The sequence below is a fragment of the Periplaneta americana genome, chromosome 14 (genome assembly GCF_040183065.1).
Source record: "Periplaneta americana isolate PAMFEO1 chromosome 14, P.americana_PAMFEO1_priV1, whole genome shotgun sequence".
Classification (NCBI taxonomy): domain Eukaryota; kingdom Metazoa; phylum Arthropoda; class Insecta; order Blattodea; family Blattidae; genus Periplaneta; species Periplaneta americana.
In genome coordinates, this window is record NC_091130.1 from 135,835,775 (window position 1) to 135,852,898 (window position 17,124).

The 17,124-nt window shown below is 32.7% G+C and overlaps 1 protein-coding gene across 9 annotated transcripts in view; it reads left to right on the top strand.

The window, feature by feature from the left end:
- The window catches only part of Ntan1 (N-terminal amidohydrolase 1), a 624,645-nt gene extending 607,521 nt beyond the window's left edge, over window positions 1–17,124 (top strand). For all 9 annotated transcript variants that reach the window (XM_069846121.1, XM_069846125.1, XM_069846123.1 and 6 more), the window contains one exon: window positions 555–17,124. In XM_069846121.1, coding sequence (XP_069702222.1) covers window positions 555–680 — 126 coding nt within the window. In that variant the 3' untranslated portion in view covers window positions 681–17,124. The remainder of the gene's footprint in view (window positions 1–554) is intronic.

The window sequence follows — 17,124 nt, forward strand, 5'->3', positions numbered from 1 at the left end:
GCTTTTCTTTTTTCATAGCGTTTTACATGAGTGAAGTTATGTTTTTAATCGTATTTACCAACTAGAATTCAATTTTTTATATTCAAATAATACAAGATTGTGGTTTCCAAATACTAACTATATTTTCCTGCGTCATGTGAGTGTTTCGGCTGGGAGCCAATCACGGGTATGACAGCAACGTGCTTATGTTTACATTAGGATTTTTCTTACAGCGAAAACAGTATAATTCCCTCTTTACCCTTTCCTATCCAGTCCTCTGACTGAACTCTTACTTTCTTCGACCCTGACAGTATTAGAGCATTCGAGGCCTAGGAGTTCCTTTCACTCTCCTTCATTTGTAATGTTATTGTATAAGTGAAATGGATACAGGTACAGCATTCGATTTCCTTCATTATAAATTATGTTTATAACGTTTGTTTTTATAAAATTATAAAATTTTAAACATCTATTGATTTGTTATTGTAACTATTAAAACCATGTTAATGTGTTATTATTATTATTATTATTATTATTATTATTATTATTATTATTATTATTATTATTATTCCTACTAGGTTCGTGCAACACTCAAATATATTCAAGACCATCCCTTCCCAGCTGTGACAGTTTTCAGAGACAACCGGCCACATTACTACCAGAGGGATGAAAATAGTGGAACGTGGGTTCCAATACGGTATTGAAATATTAGTCCGTAATAATCTGAAAGCTCTCGGCAATGCTTTTGTTACTTTTATAAAGTCAACAAAAGTTTACATTTCATCAAGAATTAGTGAATGAACTTGAAGGTAATGGATAGTCACTTTTGGAAGAAATGTCTAAATTTGTGAACACGTAGGTTTTGATTAAATCTAATATTGCTTGCTACCATGAAAAAAGATAATATACCATGTACATTATTTCATTCTCATATAAATTCGCCTCAGACTTAACAATATCGATTATGAAAATACTGAACTTTAACTTCAGATCTGTAGATACCGGTACAGTAACTTGTTTTCAAGTAGCATATGAAGTCATTAAAGGATAATTTGTAGATATGCATGTTTAGGGTTCATTTAATGAGGCGTACATTATGACGAGTTCTACAACTATGGTTCTAGTAATATTACAATCTATTTTATATTACGTTCCTTCAACAGTAAAAAAATTGGTGCCATTTTTTTAAATGTGTTCAATTCACGAAACATAATTCTTGATTTAATACGTAATTTGCATACTGTGACCTCAAAATGTGTATCTAATCTTTAAGTATTCTTGTGTAAACATAGTTTATTTAAAATTAAACTCTTGTTATCTAAAAAATTAATCACACATTTTTAACTTAATCGATGTAATGTCAAGGGGATGGATATTTTTTTAAATACTGATATCGTTTATTGGACTATAATCAAAACATAAGTGTTCATGGGTAATCATAGTACAATTTAATATTTTCAGAAATAATTCTTGAAAGGCCTCATTGTCTGAGATTAAGTTGAAGTATAATTATGAATGGTGACAATCCATCTCGCTTGTTAAATTTGTGACTTATTGATACCATTGAAACAAAGGAATGAGACAAGATTTTTGTCTAATCATAGTGGACACACGTCAGTTCTGAGTAGCCAATACGGACAAGTATATAAAGAGAATTATAAGTAATAGGAATAAGAAATACAGATTTGTTGTGCTCTAACTTCACGTCTAATATATCTCAATTCAGAGATTGTGATCACTTGTTGTGCTCATCCATTTTACATATGTTTGTTGTTAAAGGTGAATTTTTATCAGTCAAAGATACGTATGTGATTGTCTCTGTATTCTGGAAGGTTACTTTTCGTGACACTTAAGTTTAAGCATATCATGTTTGTTTTTTTATTTAAGTTAGGAGAAACATGGAGGGCATTTTTGCCAATAAAAAGACTGAACTTCTACATATGATGGGATATTCTTTCAGGCATATTATGGGAAGTAATGTCTTCCATTAGAACACAGATACCATGACATACTGAAGGCATTAGTTTATGAGTCTGTAATTTTTTAGTTTTATTTTTGGGCAATTCAGAGCAGTCTGACGTTGCTGAAATTAATGAAAAACTTAAATTGTGATTGGCTTATCAAGAAAATGTGATAAAACTGAAACTTCTATACATTATGTACTTTATTTTCCAAAATAACTTTAGTTATTGTTTGTAAGAAAACAAATAGTCATTATCAAAGTAAGCACAGGGTTCAGCAGAATGATCTTTCCGATTAGAAACATAAATAATAAGAGCAACAGAGATCCTATTCAAAATTTTATTTTACCCTCTTACAGAAGAATATTTGCCAGTGGCGTAGCGTCAATGTAAGCTAAAAAGCTCAGCTTCCCAAGTTAATAATAATTTCATAACGAACCTGCAGTTTATGAACAAAATTATTTATTAATTTTAATACAATTTTTATTTACACGTTAAATATTGTGATGCGGCAGCTCAGGATGATTTGTGATGCAGCAGTAAACATGAAGCCTGCACACATCAGCTTCCAATCCCCTCATTTTTCTGTGTAACCCACTCCGCAGATTTTCCATCTCTTTCTAACAAACTACCCTGGTTGCAAGGCTCGCAAGAAGCTAGCTTTAACATGGAAAAGAATTTAGTTTCCGAGTTATCCCTTTCGTGAGTTGTGTTTAGTTGAAGTATTAGTGTGCATTGTGGCTGATATAATAAATAATGAGCGAAATAACTGTTGCTTACACTGATTTACTTGAATTTTTAGGACAATTCTATTATCAAGACTGACTTATGAACAAAAGTGTGATCTAAAGAACAAACGACCGACTCCCTTGCTGTCAGTGAAGGACACAACCAAGACAGACGCATACTTACGTAGTTACTAACTGTATTTATTGACCGTTAATATTGTGATTTCTCTAAATATGACAGAGAGTGAGCTAGTGTTAAATTATACTATATGTATCTATTTGTTAGAGATATGTGTAAACCATGAAATCACAATTTACTACGTACCATTTGAGGTGATGTCTTATTGGTGTTACTTACGAGGTTCCAACCAATCTTCGGACTGCTGACTTGACATTGACTACTATTTACTTTAAGACTATATTTTTACAATACGTTATTTCATATGTACGTGGAAGACAAGTTGAGTTAGCTTCCCCTGCTCAAAATTTCATGCTACGCCACTGATATTTGCCATTTTGAAATCACTTTGTTTTAAAGACATTATCGTCCAAATACTTGCCCTCACGAGCTATACACTCCTCAAACAGTGACTGTGCGTCCTTTTTCCTAAAAAAATATAGCTCTGTTATTCAGAATTGTGCAACAGTACACCAAACAGTAACACACCCGCTGTGAAGAGGTCGCTGATGCATTTCTCGAGGGTTTTCTGGGAACCAATATGGAATGTTTTGTTTGTTGATGCAGTCCGATAAATTAAAATGAGCTTAGTCATTACTGAGCACAATAACATCGCCTGGAACATTTTCCAGTATGGTCTGCAAGCATCTTGGCAGTTGAGTCAGTCACGTTGCCGAAGTTCCTGAACCACCATAAACCGGAAACGAGAATCGGAACAAAAACGAAAACGGTAAAATTGTTAAAATGTGTACATTTAAATGTGAGCATTCATAATTAACGAAAAGCTTGCCGGAGCCCAGGATTGGGAATGGAGAGTTGGCCAAGTTTCAACTTTGGCGTTCACATTTCCGATCACAGCCCACTAGATTTATTCTGTTGCCATCTAAAAGCTATTTTGTCGTCATATATTTTGTATCAAAAATACCGTGACATAACCTATGCATTATTTTGTTCTGTGCTGTGCATCATGGACCAAGTTTTATTTGATGAGATTCTAATATTGAGTGTTGAGGAAAATCCTCATGTTTACGATAACCGGTGCACCTTGTATAAAGATGAGAAAATGAAGGAGAATACGTGGCTTTCAATAGCTGCGTCTTTGAACACCGATCGGAAGCGAATCATATTTTATTACTGTACTGGTTGTATTACACACTACATATTCACGCTTCAATTCAATAACTACTGTTGTGTTCATTTTTGTTCTATTACAAATGTTTCTTCTGTAATTATTTTACGTTATGGTAAACTTAAAATAGGTTGTGATAAAGATGCATGGGCATATTTATAGTTCCGTACCCGTACCTAATGAAATGTTTCAGTTCAAATTTCGAAGTTGATTAACCTGTGTTTATGTTGGCTGCCTTGTACTCATGAGAGAACGTCATTGGTCAATTATACACAAATAACATCAAAATGCGTAATATCGACTTTACATATCGTTATTGACATACATATCAATATGCATAGTCGTCTACATTCTCGGTTTATTGTGAATCAAAAATATTCATATTCACGTCCTCTGCTTCTCGTTTTCATTCTGGTTCTCGTTCCCGGTTTATTGTGAACCAGCCTTAACTTTGTAGGGATGGAACTTGAGGTCTAGGTGTAAGATTCGTCTCACATTCTGATCACAGAATAACTCTTCTCGGGCTCTCAGCCAGTGAATATAGTTGCTTCCAAGCAGTGAAGGAAGTGGGGAAAAACAGAGGCGGTATGCTACCCCAAGATTTTCCATTGGCATACCTTGATATAAAAAAGGCATATCCCTCCCTTACAACATACACAAACATGATGTATACAATACATTGTCTCGTCTAGTGAGTAAAGCAAATCTTTTAAACTTACACAACACATTAAAGTTCTTAAGTGGAGAGGATGGTATTTTTTAAAACTTTTTTCCTATTTAGTGTATATTATTAATTTATTTGTATGTAGAGAGCTCATAGCTGTAGCAACTCAACATATTTTGAAAAAAATTATTTGAGGGTCCAGATTTTAAAAAAAAATATACCCAATGTAGGATTTTACTAAAACTGATATATCTAAACCATTTTTAAAGATAGATTCAAACAATTTTTTGCAATGTACTTGCAAAAGCATGCTCTACAATCTGTCTGTAACAGAATTTTGATATTTATTTTATTTTTATTTTATTGGGTTATTTTACGACGCTGTATCAACATCTAGGTTATCTAGCGTCTGAATGATATGAAGGTGATAATGCCAGTGAAGTGAGTCCGGGGACCAGCACCGAAAGTTACCCAGCATTTGCTCGTATTGGGTTGAGGGAAAACCCCGGGAAAAACCTCAACCAGATAACTTGCCCCAACCGGGATTCGAACCCGGGCCACCTGGTTTCGCAGCCAGACGCGCTGACCATTACTCCACAGGTGTGGACGTTTTGATATTAGTCCCTATGTTTGTAAAATAAGCAATTAAAATTTAATAACACTTTTTTTATTTCCTTTTTCGCAAGCAGACGGGCATATTTTAAAAATGAAATCTATTAACAAAATACTGTTACAGAGAAAAGTTTCCTAATAGTCTAAAGAATATGTGTTCTAAATTTCATGCATGTCTCTTTAAGAGTTCAGAAATTATATCCATCTTTATCTGGCAGTGTTGCAAAAAAAATGAAGTTACCGGAAACAACAATAAAGGGGTCGTGTAACTTAAAAATCCATAGCACAGGAAGTTTAAAAATGGCGTCTCAACATCTGATAAGGGCACAAATACCCATAAAATGTTATGCAAAGCATTCCACACATATTAAAGAGTATTTTAAAGACTTTTTTTTTTTTATTTACCGGAAACAACAATGAAAAGGGACGTGTGATTTAAAAATCCATAGCACAGGTAGTTTAAAAATGGCATCTCAACATCTGCTAAGGGCACAAATACCCACAAAATGATATGCAATGCATTCCACATATATCACAGAGTATTCTAAATTTTTTTTTTTAATTTACTCATTTTTCACCAAAAATATCGTCCTCTCCCCTTAATAAAATAATTTCAAGTTACTTCAGGTACTTATTAGATTATTTTGCAATGTCCTTTGACAGTTATCATTTAAAATAATGTTAAAGCTTCAAAGTCTCTTAATTAATTATTAATAAAAATTGCAATAACAAAAAAATGACACAATCACTAAATTGGCAACAATGGCCACCATAAGCCTTCTATACTTGAAATACTACCCTTTTAAGCATTTCAGGGGTTGACTTATCAAATAAACGTGTCTAAATACACGTTGAATAGAGTTCCAGAAGGCTGTGATTTACGAAGCAAACAGACAGTACTCTTTGCTGTGAAGAAATATATTAACAAATTTTTATGCATCACATTTTTTCAGTGACGGTATGTCATTTTTCACTAACGGTATGTTTTTTGGCCATAGAAACCAGTGGTGGTATTCTATACCGGTGCATACCACCTCACTTCCCTCACTGCTTCCAAGCTTTCGATGGCTAGCTCTGCCATCTTCTTCATTCCCTGAAGAGAACCTGAGAAGAGTTATTCTACATCAAACATCGGGAAAGCCTCAAATTACACTCCGATCATATATTCTCAAGACCAGAGCATATTTAATGGCTGAACGTCGTGGAAATGTAACAGCATGCCTCACTGCTGCTATATTCTCGGAAGTCAAAACGTTGCGACATCTGCCAGACGACTTCTGTTTGAAAGTTGACGTTTTGTCTGACATTTCTCACTCATATGAGTAGGGTTTCCTTATCAGGAATTCTTTCGTGTCAGCCTATTCTAAAATTGGTATGAAATTGCCACAGCGTTGCAATCACAGTCACCATTTTTTTTTTAAATAATCAACAACAAAATACATGATGTCCACTTGCCCTCGCCATGATGGTAACTGAAATGGCAAGGCTTGTGCTACTCAAAGATATATGCCACTAAAGCGCAACTATCAAGAAACCTGTATGGTGACCAATTCACACCGGAGAGATCATACTGCTGGATCCTGTATAAAACTAGGTATAAAGAATAACTTTCTTTTCGGGATTAAATATTCTGGACTCTGTATAAAACTAGGTATAAAGAATAACTTTCTTTTCGGGATGAAATATTCTGGACCCTGTATAAAACTAGGTATGAAGAATAACTTTCTTTTCGGGATGAAATATTCTAGACTCTGTATAAAACTAGGTATAAAGAATAACTTTCTTTTCGGGATGAAATATTCTGGACCCTGTATAAAACTAGGTATAAAGAATAACTTTCTTTTCGGGATGAAATATTCTGGACCCTGTATAAAACTAGGTATAAAGAATAACTTTCTTTTCGGGATGAAATATTCTGGACCCTGTATAAAACTAGGTATAAAGAATAACTTTCTTTTCGGGATGAAATATTCTGGACCCTGTATAAAACTAGGTATAAAGAATAACTTTCTATTCAGGATGGAATATTCTGGACCCTGTACAAAACCAGGTATAAATAATAACTTTCTTTTCGGGATGAAATATTCTGGACCCTGTATAAAACTAGGTATAAAGAATAACTTTCTTTTCGGGATGAAATATTCTGGACCCTGTACAAAACCAGGTATAAATAATAACTTTCTTTTCGGGATGAAATATTCTGGACCCTGTATAAAACTAGGTATAAAGAATAACTTTCTTTTCGGGATGAAATATTCTGGACCCTGTATAAAACTAGGTATAAAGAATAACTTTCTTTTCGGGATGAAATATTCTGGACCCTATACAAAACCAGATATAAATAATAACTTTCTTTTCGGGATGAAATATTCTGGACTCTGTACAAAACCAGGTATAAATAATAACTTTCTTTTCGGGATGAAATATTCTGGACCCTGTATAAAACTAGGTATAAAGAATAACTTTCTTTTCGGGATGAAATATTCTGGACTCTGTATAAAACTAGGTATAAAGAATAACTTTCTTTTCGGGATGAAATATTCTGGACCCTGTATAAAACTAGGTATAAAGAATAACTTTCTTTTCGGGATGAAATATTCTGGACCCTGTACAAAACCAGGTATAAATAATAACTTTCTTTTCGGGATGAAATATTCTGGACCCTGTATAAAACTAGGTATAAAGAATAACTTTCTTTTCGGGATGAAATATTGTTCGAGTTTTATTTTTGGACAGAAGGGGACATAGAAGAAATAGTACATCATTTTTTTTAATCTGTTATTTCTGCTTTTCCGTAATCTTTCTCGAAGCAGTAAATTGCAGTGTTTGCAGTGCTCATAATAATTAAATTCATTTACACGTATCTTTTCCCATCGTTTCACCATCTTATAAAATCGAATAAAGTAAATAAGTATCTTAAAATATGCATCATGTTACGATGGTATTCCTTTTTATTAATGCTTTTATTTTTGTCATACAGTAGCGTGCAAATTAATCCGAACAACGTAATTACTTATGCAAAAACACTCAAACGGGATAAAAAAAAAAAGGATCTAAGACATACCTCAGTAAACTATGTGGCCTCCCTTGTTCCTAATAACAGCTCTGAGACGATTTGGCATGGATTCCACTAATTTCCCACAAATATTCTTCATTTCTTCATCGCGAAACCATACACCAATGAGGGCAGAAATCTTCTCCTTTGTAGAACAATCCATTTTTTGCATTCTTCTTTTGCAAATTGACCACAAGTTCTCAATGGGGTTGATGTCGGGTGAGTTGCCTGGCCAGAGGAGTACCTGAATATTCTTCTTGTTGAAGAATTCTGTAGTTTTTCGAGACGTGGCATGGTGCCAGGTCTTGTTGGAACACACCTCTGCCATCCGGAAATGATTTTTGCAGCTGGGGTACGATTCTGGTTTCCAATAAGTGAATATATTTGTCAGAATTCATCATTCCCTTGATATGTATTAATGCTCCAGGCCCTTCATGTGTAAAACAACCCCAAAACATTACTTTAGGGGGATATTTGGGTGCTTGTTGGAGATGAGCTGCTGTTACTTTTTCGGATCCTTTCCGTACGTAAGAAACACGGTGGCCGTGGACCTCGAAATGAGACTCATCGGAAAAAAGTACATTCTTCCAGTCATTCACTGTCCAGTGTTGATGTAATTTTGCCCACATTAAGCGTTTTTTGCACATAACAGGGGTTAGCAGTTGCTTCTTAATAGGTTTACGAGCCCTTCGTCCAGCTTCCAAAAGCCTACGCCGCACTGTTGTGACGTGAATATTCGCCCCAGTGGTAGCCATTAACTCGCGGGTTAAGTCGACAGCAGTTAGTCTAGGATTTAATTTACTTTTCCTGACAATTAAACGATCATCTGCAGGTGAAGTCTTCCTTTTACGGCCACAGTTTCCTTTTTTCTGGGGTGTGATGAATCCAGTCTCCCTGTATCATTTTATGATCGAATTAACAGTAGCCAAACCGATGTGACATTCTGCAGCAATTTGCGTCTGTGTCATAGAAGAATGCTGTGCTAATGTTATAATTTTAGACCATTTTCGTGGAGTTGTATCCATTTGTGAAGACAACAGAATGTACACAGGATTGCAGTATTAAGTCTTCAACACAACTGAAATGCTTATAAGTACAAAACGACAGGCAAAATGTCACATATTATAAAAAAAAATAATGACAGACCTTCAACAATGGAATTACACGTACTACAGATGTCAATTAAAGCGGTATGAGCAGCTGTAAGGCCAACAATGACAGAAAATGTAAAAATATGTCGTGTTCGGATTAATTTGCACGCTACTGTAGTTTGGCTTTGCTAGTTCACCGACTGCTTTCTGTGATATGGCAATATACAATTTTAAGGTTATTGGGTAGTGTGAACCATAGTCAGAATGACTTTTGTAACTTAAATAGCCATATCTCATTAACTCCTGTATGTTTCTTCATTAAATTATTACTCATGTTCCTATGAGTAAGAAAGATTAAGTATGCAAATATTTAAGTTTCTACTAACTACAGTTGATTTTAAAAAATACCGATACTTAATATAAATAAACCTAATAAAAAATTGACCACTTAAGTGTCCCTTTTCTAAGAAACTATCAGTTGTTTAGAATCAGAATGTTATACGACATTCTTTCATTGTTCCTATATCCACTGATAAAGTTTGGTTTATTTAGCTTAAACAGTTTTAATGCAAATAAACTAATATTTACAATGTGAAGAATAAAACTAAAATTTTTACGTAGTAATTTAATCATAACTGAATGAATATTTTTATTATATTAGATGGATTCCATGTGTTACGAACTGACATTCAGAATGCATTTTTCTATCAAAAATCTTGTTTAAAATATATGATATATTTAATAAATTAAATTTGACGACATGGTTTAAAAAGAAACTAATGGAGATTATGTTAATTTAGAAAATGCGTTTCAGAAACAAAATTTGTGTCCTATATTGAATGTAGTATTTTTCGTTACGAAGTGACATAAATGTAAACTTGTTTTACAGTTGGCCATGTCCTTTTCTCAATTTCTCTAAAAGTTCAGCCCGAAAATGATTTTCAAAAGATCCAGTTGGAGAAGAAGGTTTTAGCTTTCAGGTACAAAAAAAATCAAATTATACTTAATATTAAATGAGTTGTGGTGAAAAAAGTAGTGCGTTACGAACTGACGTATTGTTGTTACGTTCTGACATCTCTGAATTTTATACTGGTGGTTGTTATTATTTTGCTGTGTTCCTAAAGAAACAAAATAATAGCTAAGTGCAGATGCTTAGTATAATATATTTTAACAAAATACAAAATATATATTCAATATGCTATTCATGAAATGGAACCCGGAAATGATTGTAAATTATAAATTTAATGTTATACATCCGATATCAGAAAATAATAGAATTGAAATTATAAATCATTGGTTGAAGAACAATGCGTAGAAAATTTTGATGACAATTGTGTCCTTGGGAATCACAACTCACAATCAGGTATTTTTTCTCTTCAGTCTGTTGGGCTTCAGATGTTTTAACACTTCAAGCTTATCAGTCACAGAAATGCACTCGGCAATGCTGCCTTGACCTGTAGATTAAGTATATGAAGCTATATGAGCTTGGCCTTGAGTCTATCTGTCACTGATAAAAAATAACACACACATGTGCATTACACCATTATATACTGCAGAAATCCATTAAGCAAGAAACTCATGAAAAATAAAATACACGCCAATTTCACATGTAATTTTTTACGTTAATCTGTTCAGTTTGTGGATCTTTCTTATTGACTCAGCACATGAAAGGTCAGCATACTCTATTGTGTGTAAACCTAACACTCTTACTTAACTAAAGTTAATTAAAATTAAAATTGAAAAGTGCTGGTTGCACTATGATTTCAATACGATATTTAATTCCACAACTTCTGATTTATGATACGTACGTTCATGACATACTGTACTTCTCCAAATTTTCTTATTGAATAAGACATTTGAGACATTTAAGAACACATTTAATAAATGACAAACAACTCCACTATAATTGAATTTACACAAGTAAGGTCAAATTCAACAGTGTTCATAAATGAGATATTAAGCATACAAAGAAATAATTTATTACAGTTGTATGAACACTTTTCTTTGTATGCTTAATATCTTATTTATGAACACTGTTGAATTTTACCTTGTGTAAATTCAATTATGGTGACTAGTGAAGAAGAAAATTTGGTCAACCAGTACCACGACATGCGTCTCCAAATAGAACTGTTAAACAAAAAAAATATGGTTTAACAAAACTTGCCTAAAGGAGGCTCTAAAACCCAAATATGTGAACATCAAACCAAACTTACATTCCCGAAGTACAAAAAATGTTCATACAACTGTAATAAATTATTTCTTTGTATGCTTAACCCCACTATAGTTTCAATTTTTACCACTCGAGTTGACATATTCATGGAATCACTCTATAGTATTCTTAAGTACGTTATTTGATTTTAAAATGCATATTCTCGAATTATCTGATTTTAAGATGCATATTCTCGAATTATCTGATTTTATGATGCATATTCTCGAATTATCTCATTTTAAGATGCATATTTTCAAATTATCTCATTTTAAGATGCATATTCTCGAATTTTAAATATATGACGTAATTTTTTATACCTGTTCTTTCATATTAAATATTGTAATAAAATCCTCAGTTTTTAATAGTTGAAATTTTATTACTCATAAAATATGTTATTGTGCCCTGTAAACAGTGGAAGTAATTTGTAGCTGAAGCGAAATTAATGGATTGAAAAATTAATCTGCATTTACTTTTCTAAGAAATAGAGGTTTCAGTTTTATCTTATGATTCTCTCATAAAACATTGTATAATTTAGAATAAAATATCATCACATACAAGTTGTATATCAACAATGGGAAGATTTTAAAGTACACATCTAACATTAAATAGGGCACAGGATACTGTAGGCTCCATTTAAACTACCGTTATAAATATAATATTGAGCTTAACTAAACTAGAAATACTCAAGTGGTGATGTACTTGCACAAATTTTGAAATTGTTGTATCTTTTGGGAGAACTAACTGAAGCACATCCCTGTGAATCTTACTTCATTGCAACTAATATTAATGTAGAAATTTTTTTTCTAATCTAGCATGTTACTTGATAAACGAAGTAATACGAACCATTGAAAGCAGAATGGTGTAAATCAAAACTGGATTAAAATTCTGTAAAATACAATGCGTAGCAATTTATACTGCTCACTGATAATAGTTCAAATAAAATTAACCATTTCACTAAAAAATATTTAAAAAATGTATTTTTTATTATGTTAACCCAGACTGTTAAAGATATAACTTACACCACTTTTGCTTTCAATGGCTCATATTGTAGCCTATATATTGTCAGTAAACATATTATATGGGTTTAAAAAATTCGAATATTTGGTTTTGTGTTCATGAATATAAAACTGTATAAAAATCAAATTAATAATACTGTCATTTCGAGGCATGTTATCTGTTACTATTGAATGTTGGAATGAGTGTATTGATATCTGGAGGTGATGTAAAAAAAAAGCACATTGCAGATAATATTTACATACTTTTATATAAACTTACAAAAACAGAGATGAGAGTATCAGTATTAATAGCTGTATTACTGTTTCATTTCATTTGCATAATGTTTTTTATGTTTATTCTCTTTGTAAACAAACAAATATTGTACTTCCCAATAATCGTGTCATCTGTAGAAGTCGACACTGACAGAAATAACCTAAAATAAAAGTGAATAAATTTCTTCATATTATTTAACTTACATTTGGGGATACCGATAATACATTTTATTTTATGTGTATCAATATCGATGATTAATGGTGATTTCAGTCACAACTGTATCTCGTTAATTTTTTGTAATGAAGTAACTGTAGCAGTAACTTTAAAGTGTAGTAAAAAATGAATAGACAACCTGCAGAAATGTCATGCTCCATGATTATTAGGAATTAGACATATGGGCTTGATTACGGGAAGGCTGTGAAATCGAGAACTGAGAATTTTTTGTTTCTATATCTTGTAAAATGTTTATCTTTTAATAGTTAAACTCAGTGGCGGCTGGTGAAGTTTGGGTCTAGGTGTTGCACTTTCTGTGATGAGAGGGGTAGAATTAGTTACCTTTATCAGTACATGGTCATGAACATTTTAATCCAATGCTGGTACTTAAATGATTAATGTCAGTAATGTCCGTTCTTGTCCACGACTGTTCCCCATCAAACAAAATACGCGGAAAACAAAACAGTGCGTTTTTCACTTCACAACCACAAAGCCCCCTTTCCCTTTCTAAAAATTCTCTTGAACTGTCTTTTCCCCGTAGTAACTATCTGGACAATATTTAGATCAGGCAATGGTCTACCAAGTTCTTTAATTTTTTTATTTTTAGTCGTCAGAAAGTACAGAGAAGTTCTTGTTTTGTAAAGTATTTACAGAATTCATAATGGTAAATGCACGTATATCACAAACTTGAAGAAAACATCACTGCATTATAAAAATTGTGATAACTACCACAATTCACATAAAACTCATTAAACTCCAGAAAAGTTCATGTTTTTTAAACAACTTACAAAATTCATAACGTTATATGCCTACATATCTATGTCACAAACTTGACGGAAATATCACATCCAATAAAAAAAATTGTATTATGCAGTACAATTCACATAAAACTACGTAAATTCCAACAAAAACTAAATATTTAAGAGAGGATTAAATGAATTTCACACGATTATAAAATGACTGGACCACGTGCTCACCTAGCTACACGTCGGTCAGGAAACAGGAAGTCAGGAAGTGAGAAACCACGTGAGAAACGAAGACTCTGAAAAAATCTTAAAATTTCTGTGTCTTTTCTGCAATCTACGGGCAAATACAAGAACTAATTGCTTCCGGTTGTTGCAAGAGCTTTGCCACGACCAGCTGTGTTAACTGCTGGGATAGGGAACTCTGAGCTGAGCCTACCTTCAATACCAGCCGCTACACGAATCTGGCTGTTCCTTGAGCCACACAATGACCTCTTCTGAAGTATTCACAATTTGATGAATTTTATAAAAGCTGATTATTTTATACTCGAATTCTTGAATGATATATAAATAAAAATACGTATATATTTCAACTCGACGAGAAGGAAACTTAAAATCTGTTTAGTTATTTAATATAAACAAAATTTTAATGTGCGGGGAAAAACTTGGTCGTTGTGCAACGCTGCAACATGATCAGCGGCTGCCACTGGTTAAACTGTTACCTTGTATAAAGTATAGTTCATATATCTTTGACATCAGTGCTCCAACTTAAATCGAGAAGTGCTGAATTTAAAATCTGTAGATCGATAAGGTTATTCAAAAATAAATTTTCATTTTGAAATGGTAATGAGTTTGTGAAATTTTTAGATTTCATAGAAATAAAAACACCAATTTGTTTTTAAAGAAATGGGATTTTATTAAAACACGTAAAAAATTAAATATGGCCACCACCGTATTGTTCAATAAGAAATATAGTCTTTCTTCTATGCTATAAACAGCACATTCCTAGGGATGTTTTCAGTAACATCCGATATTGACTGTTTCAGTTCCTCACGTGTAGTAGGTCTACTAAAAAATACCTTTTCTTTTAGATAACCCCATATTATACAAGCAACGAAACATTCATTGATAAAAAAAAAATAAATCTTCTAAACTGTAATGGTAGCTATATGAAACGAAACTACTGATGTGTACGGGCTATTCCATATGAAATCGATCAGTAAAAAACTTCGCATTGTTTTATACTCTAATTTTTTCCCTATTTATACAAGGTGCTGAGGAGAGTGCATTTGCAAAAATATACTATCGAAAGTCATACGGTTTTCGTATTGTTGAGCGACAAATTTAGCGTATTTTAGAAAAACAAGCCTCTTTCAGCGCTCAGAACTCTGGAACCATTTACTGCAGAACATTGAACGAGAGCTCATTTTGAAGCTGACATTTGGTAGGTTATGATAAGAAGTAATCCTTACTTTTATTGTGTACAGAGAGACAGATATTCTGATTTTACTTACTTTTAGGCCTTTTGCTCATTTGTAAAAATGTAAAAAAATATTGAGAAAAAACCTTGCATTATTAAGAGGAATTCGGCATTGTTTGCTTAGTTTGCTTAGTGGTACGGCAATAAGTTTCGAGGGTATTAAATAAATTATTTTCACACGCCTAGACTTGAAAGGTGCAGTACCGCAGGCACTGGCCGAGAGCTGAAGATAATTGAGTGTTGGGCGTCATTTTACTTCTGTGTTTATGAAAACTTGTGATAAAGCTAGCCCAGCTATGCGCTACTAGACGAAACATGACGTGTTTGTCTCCTGGCCTTGCTTATCTGGGCTAGCTCCCGTCTCATAGTCAGCTGGTTAGTTCACGCGCGTACTATTTATTTTCATTATTTGATATTTTCAATACTTTCTTATCAACATATCATCAGTAAAAAAAATATGTGTTTATTTACACTTTTAATGCGGAATCTAACTATATATTTTTAAAATATTTTTTTCCTAAGCAAAGACATCTTAATGAGGAAAAATCTAAATTTCTCCATTTCCATAAAAAGTAAGAAAATCTGTTGATATGTCAATATAAACTTTAATTTCTCAGCATCAAAATAAACCATGATTTTGATCATTGGGTGAAAGGGTTTCGGAGCTTCAACAGTTTAAAGTTGCTAATTTTATGAAAATACGATACATTTAAATATTTTTAATTTAAACACTGCGAAGTTCTAATGCCTCAAACTTTGCACAAAGCATTGTATCACAGTTCTCTACGTCAAAAAAAGTTTCATTGTATTTAGAAATTGTAAGGTCAATTTTCTCTATATTTTGGTCGATTTGAGATGGAATAGCTCGTACAGAAAATACAGCCATATCAAAATGGGAACTTACCGTTGAATAACCTTTAGGTCTGTATCAGGGACGTGGGGATGAAAAATAAAGTCTGGATTGAAATAAAGTTACATCACTATTGTATGAATTTCATTGTAATTCGGGAGGGGGGAGGGAACAAAAAAATCTATCGCCTGAAGTGTCTACTGGAACTGATACGAATGCTAGTCAATTTCACACTTTGATTCCCTCACTAGAATCATTTTCATTTCATCTCATTGTCTGGAATATTAAGAAGAAAGCCTACCAGTATACACAGAAATTAAAACTGGCACATAATATTACCAAGTATATGTGTAATGTTGTCTACATCACCTCTAGATTTTTATACTTGCCTTGAATAGGGAAAATATCTAATTATTAATTTAATTGGTTCATGAGATATCTTGTTGCATTCTTCCTTAAGTTCTTTCAGATGATTATTTTGTTGTAGCTCATGTTGGAGCACCAAGTTGTAAATACTTAAAGAAACTGAAACACAATATTTTAGATACATGAATGTCATATATATTATATTAAAATTATAAGTCATGTTTGTGAGCAAGAGAAAGATATTTACTATATATATCAGAGTTTAAAGTGTAAATGATCTGTATGTCAAAGCCATTTTTAATTAGTTTGTTTGTACATTATATAATAAGCTCTGAATTTTTTTTATCTTGGGTATTGAAATATTTTAAGGTGTTAAGTGGAGCAAGGTTGATGTGAAAGAAGTTATCCTTCCCAGCTAATACGAAATATTTACTGTTTCATGGCTTTTTCATTGATTGCAACATTGAATTTTAAATGCAAATTGACAAAGTTTTATAAATATGCGAAAAGTGTTGATGCAATCTTTGAAAAGTCACTTAAATATTTTATTTGCAGTTTATTATTTTCTGTCTTTGATTAAAATTGTAGGTATTTTAATAA